This window comes from Eutrema salsugineum, unplaced genomic scaffold, assembly GCF_000478725.1.
Source record: "Eutrema salsugineum unplaced genomic scaffold, Eutsalg1_0 scaffold_2, whole genome shotgun sequence".
In the NCBI taxonomy this organism is placed as follows: Eukaryota; Viridiplantae; Streptophyta; class Magnoliopsida; order Brassicales; family Brassicaceae; genus Eutrema; species Eutrema salsugineum.
Window position 1 is genome coordinate 11,155,328 of NW_006256829.1, and position 3,081 is coordinate 11,158,408.

Genomic DNA, 3,081 nt, shown 5'->3' on the forward strand with positions numbered 1-3,081 from the left:
TTATATTATTATTGTGATCACAACCACTTTATTACCTATAATTATGATTTAATACAGAAGGAGCAAGAAATTTTTATCATAATAAGAAAAGTAAATTAAATAAATTCCAATTGTTTAAAAAATCAAAAGGGTATATATAAAGTGGTCTAAGTTCTTAAAATATGGTTTGATGTAACAATAAATATATATATATATATATGGTTATGAACAATTTATCAACAAGAGTTAATTTTTGATATAGAAGAAGCAAGAAATTTCTATTATGGTTATGCTTTGATTATTTTTTAAAAAATCTACTTATTAATAATAAAATATGGTCCAAGTCTTAAGATATGCTTGGATGTAAAAAATAAGTACATTGAAAAAATAAAATTCTTAAGTAGAGCTAAGAAATTGAAAACAATATGAATAACTTAACATTAAAATCATTTGGGAAATTTTTTTTTAAAAAAAATCATTTGGGAACAAAATGTTTTTTAGTAATATAATACAATAAAATTAGAGAGTTTTTGTTTGTAATATAATACACTAAAAAAATCATTTGCTGTTCAAAATAAAAATAAAAAAAGGAACAGGCCGGAGAGGCCGGCTTCCGTTTTTGGGCCTTTCAGTAAATGCAAACTCTAGCCAAGCAGCCTCCGGTTTACTCGAGCCAAACCTAATATGCGATTGACGTCTGAAGAATTAATGAACCGGAGTCAAACCTGAACCAAAGTCAATAATATCACCACACATATAAAATGTTTTACGGCATTTGTTAAAACTTAAAATGTTGTGTATTTATATCGAAGACAATTTATAAGCAAACAGATGATGGAGATCTTGAATAAGGAAAAAGGTATAGTATAAATTAGAACACAGATGGTAAAAATTACTCTTTAAAAATACGTTTGACACGATATCCTTTTTTTGAATTTGATATCTCGTGCCTCTAAATCAATTGCTTGAAACATTGCAAGAGTATTACTGGTGCCTCTAAAATGAGACTAAACATATAGATCTATAGCAAATAAGTAAATATCGATCTGAGTCAAAACTTGTTATACATTCGTTTTATGATATCGTTCTTTGTTAGATTAGATTCTAAGAGTCGTTCCTTCCTTGTCAAGGAGTATTAGGGGATGGATTTGAGACTGGAATGATTCCGCATTTGATTTTATTATTTCCAAATTAAAAAGTCCAACTAAAATTCCATCTAAAAATTCCAAAATAATCATGGAATTGTGACAATGTAATCAAAATTATATTGACAACCACAATTATCTTATAAAATAATTTTTTTATAAGAAAGAAAATACGAAAACAGTAATAAATTTTAAGATTTATATGATCTTTTTAGTAAAGAAGATTTTTTTATTTTGTTTATCATTAACACTTTTTTAAGGGAAAATATATTGATTAAAAAGAAGGAGGTGAAAGAATTATAGGGTTACAACAACAACGATAAAATTTCGGTTGTTTAACACCTTCAGGATCAATGCAGCTACCATTTTTATAAGCCAACCCTACACACATTTTGTTACATTCATTATTCTGGAACGTCACGTTACATTCCTCGTAACAAGTCGGAGGCACAGTTCTCGCGTTTATTCCTATTCCTAAAATCATGCATCACCAGAATTAAGAGTTTCAAAGTCAAAAAAAGAAAAAATGATACAAATATCTGATTGTTAGATTCTTAAATTATAGTGAGCCATACCGGAGTAGAGGTCATAGGAGATCGACATTGTAACCACGAGACTGAATGCCACCAACAATTTTGTATGATAACACCATTTTAAAAAGTCCTTTCCGCCACTCAATATTCTTTACTAAAACCAATAAGTATATGATTCAAAAATGGGTTCTGATTATGTATATTGACCATAGAATGAAAAAAAATATAAGAATTTATCAATTTATAGAGGGAAAAAAAAAAAATCCTTGACCATAACTTTTTCCAACTTCTTAATCTCTTTTTTTGTCAATTAATGAGGATCTTTAACTATATATCCTAAAAGGAAAAAATAGTTGCAGTATTAGGGTAATACTATAGTGAGCTAATTAAAATGTATGTACTATCCTTCTAGCAAAAACAATGTAGATACTGTTGAACGTGGGTTCGCACGGGTCAAACAAGTCAACTTATGTTGGAGAGTTCGGAAATTTTATGTTAAATTAAGCTTAGGTCGGCAACGAAATAAGAATAAAGTTTAAGACATGGTGAGGTGAGTTTGACGAGGTGGCGAGGTGAGTTTGACGAGGTGGCAAGGTGAGGTGAATTTGACGAGGTGGCGAGGTGAGGTGACGAGGTGAGGTGAGCTTGACGAGGTGACGAGGTGAGGTGAGCTTGACGAGGTGACGAGGTGAGATCAGCTTGACGAGGTGATGAGGTGAGATCAGCTTGACGAGGTGAGATCAGTTTGACGAGGTGATGAGGTGAGGTCAGTTTGACGAGGTGGCAGAGAATTTGGCGAGGTGATGGTGAATTTGGCGAAGTGGGAGTGATTTTGGCGAGGTGATGATGATTTTGGCGAGGTGATGGTGAATTTGGCAAGGTGGGAGTGATTTTGGCGAGGTGATGGTGATTTTGGCGAGGTGAGAGTGATTTTGGCGAGGTGGGAGTGATTTTGGCGAGGTGATGGTGATTTTGGCGAGGTGATGGTGAATTTGGCGAGGTGGGAGTGATTTTGGCGAGGTGATGGTGAATTTGGCAGGGTGGGAGTGATTTTGGCGAGGTGAGTGTTCTCATCCCTTCACGAGCTATTTCTCTTCTCCTTTCCGAGATCCCCTTTCTTGGTCTTCTCCTCTCTTATATTTATAGTGAGCGAGTAGGTGACGTGATGACGGTGGGATGATTTTGTGGGCCTTGTTAATGGGCCAAAATTGTAATGCTGGTGGATTTTGATGGGCCTGTTGGGCTAAATAGGGGGTGCTAAACCCACCTCCAACAATTGCCCTCCTCCCAGTTCGTTGAAAGAGAGCTGCTCGAGTTCGGCGAACTGCAAGATATGCGAAGAACTGCGAGGTCGACAAGCTGCGAAGTCGACGAGCTGCGAGGTCGACGAGCTGCGAGGTCGACGAGCTGCGAAGTTGATGAGC

At 35.1% G+C, this 3,081-nt stretch overlaps 1 protein-coding gene across 1 annotated transcript; it reads right to left on the reverse strand.

Moving 5' to 3' along the window:
* Positions 1 to 1,398: 1,398 nt before the first annotated feature.
* On the reverse strand, positions 1,399 to 1,757 carry LOC18017528 (defensin-like protein 69; the record flags this gene model as incomplete). The annotated part of the gene is made up of 2 exons (XM_024155434.1): positions 1,399 to 1,598; positions 1,700 to 1,757. Coding segments are annotated over 2 exons (258 nt in total), but the record flags the coding sequence as incomplete, so codon positions are not given.
* Positions 1,758 to 3,081: the final 1,324 nt, after the last annotated feature.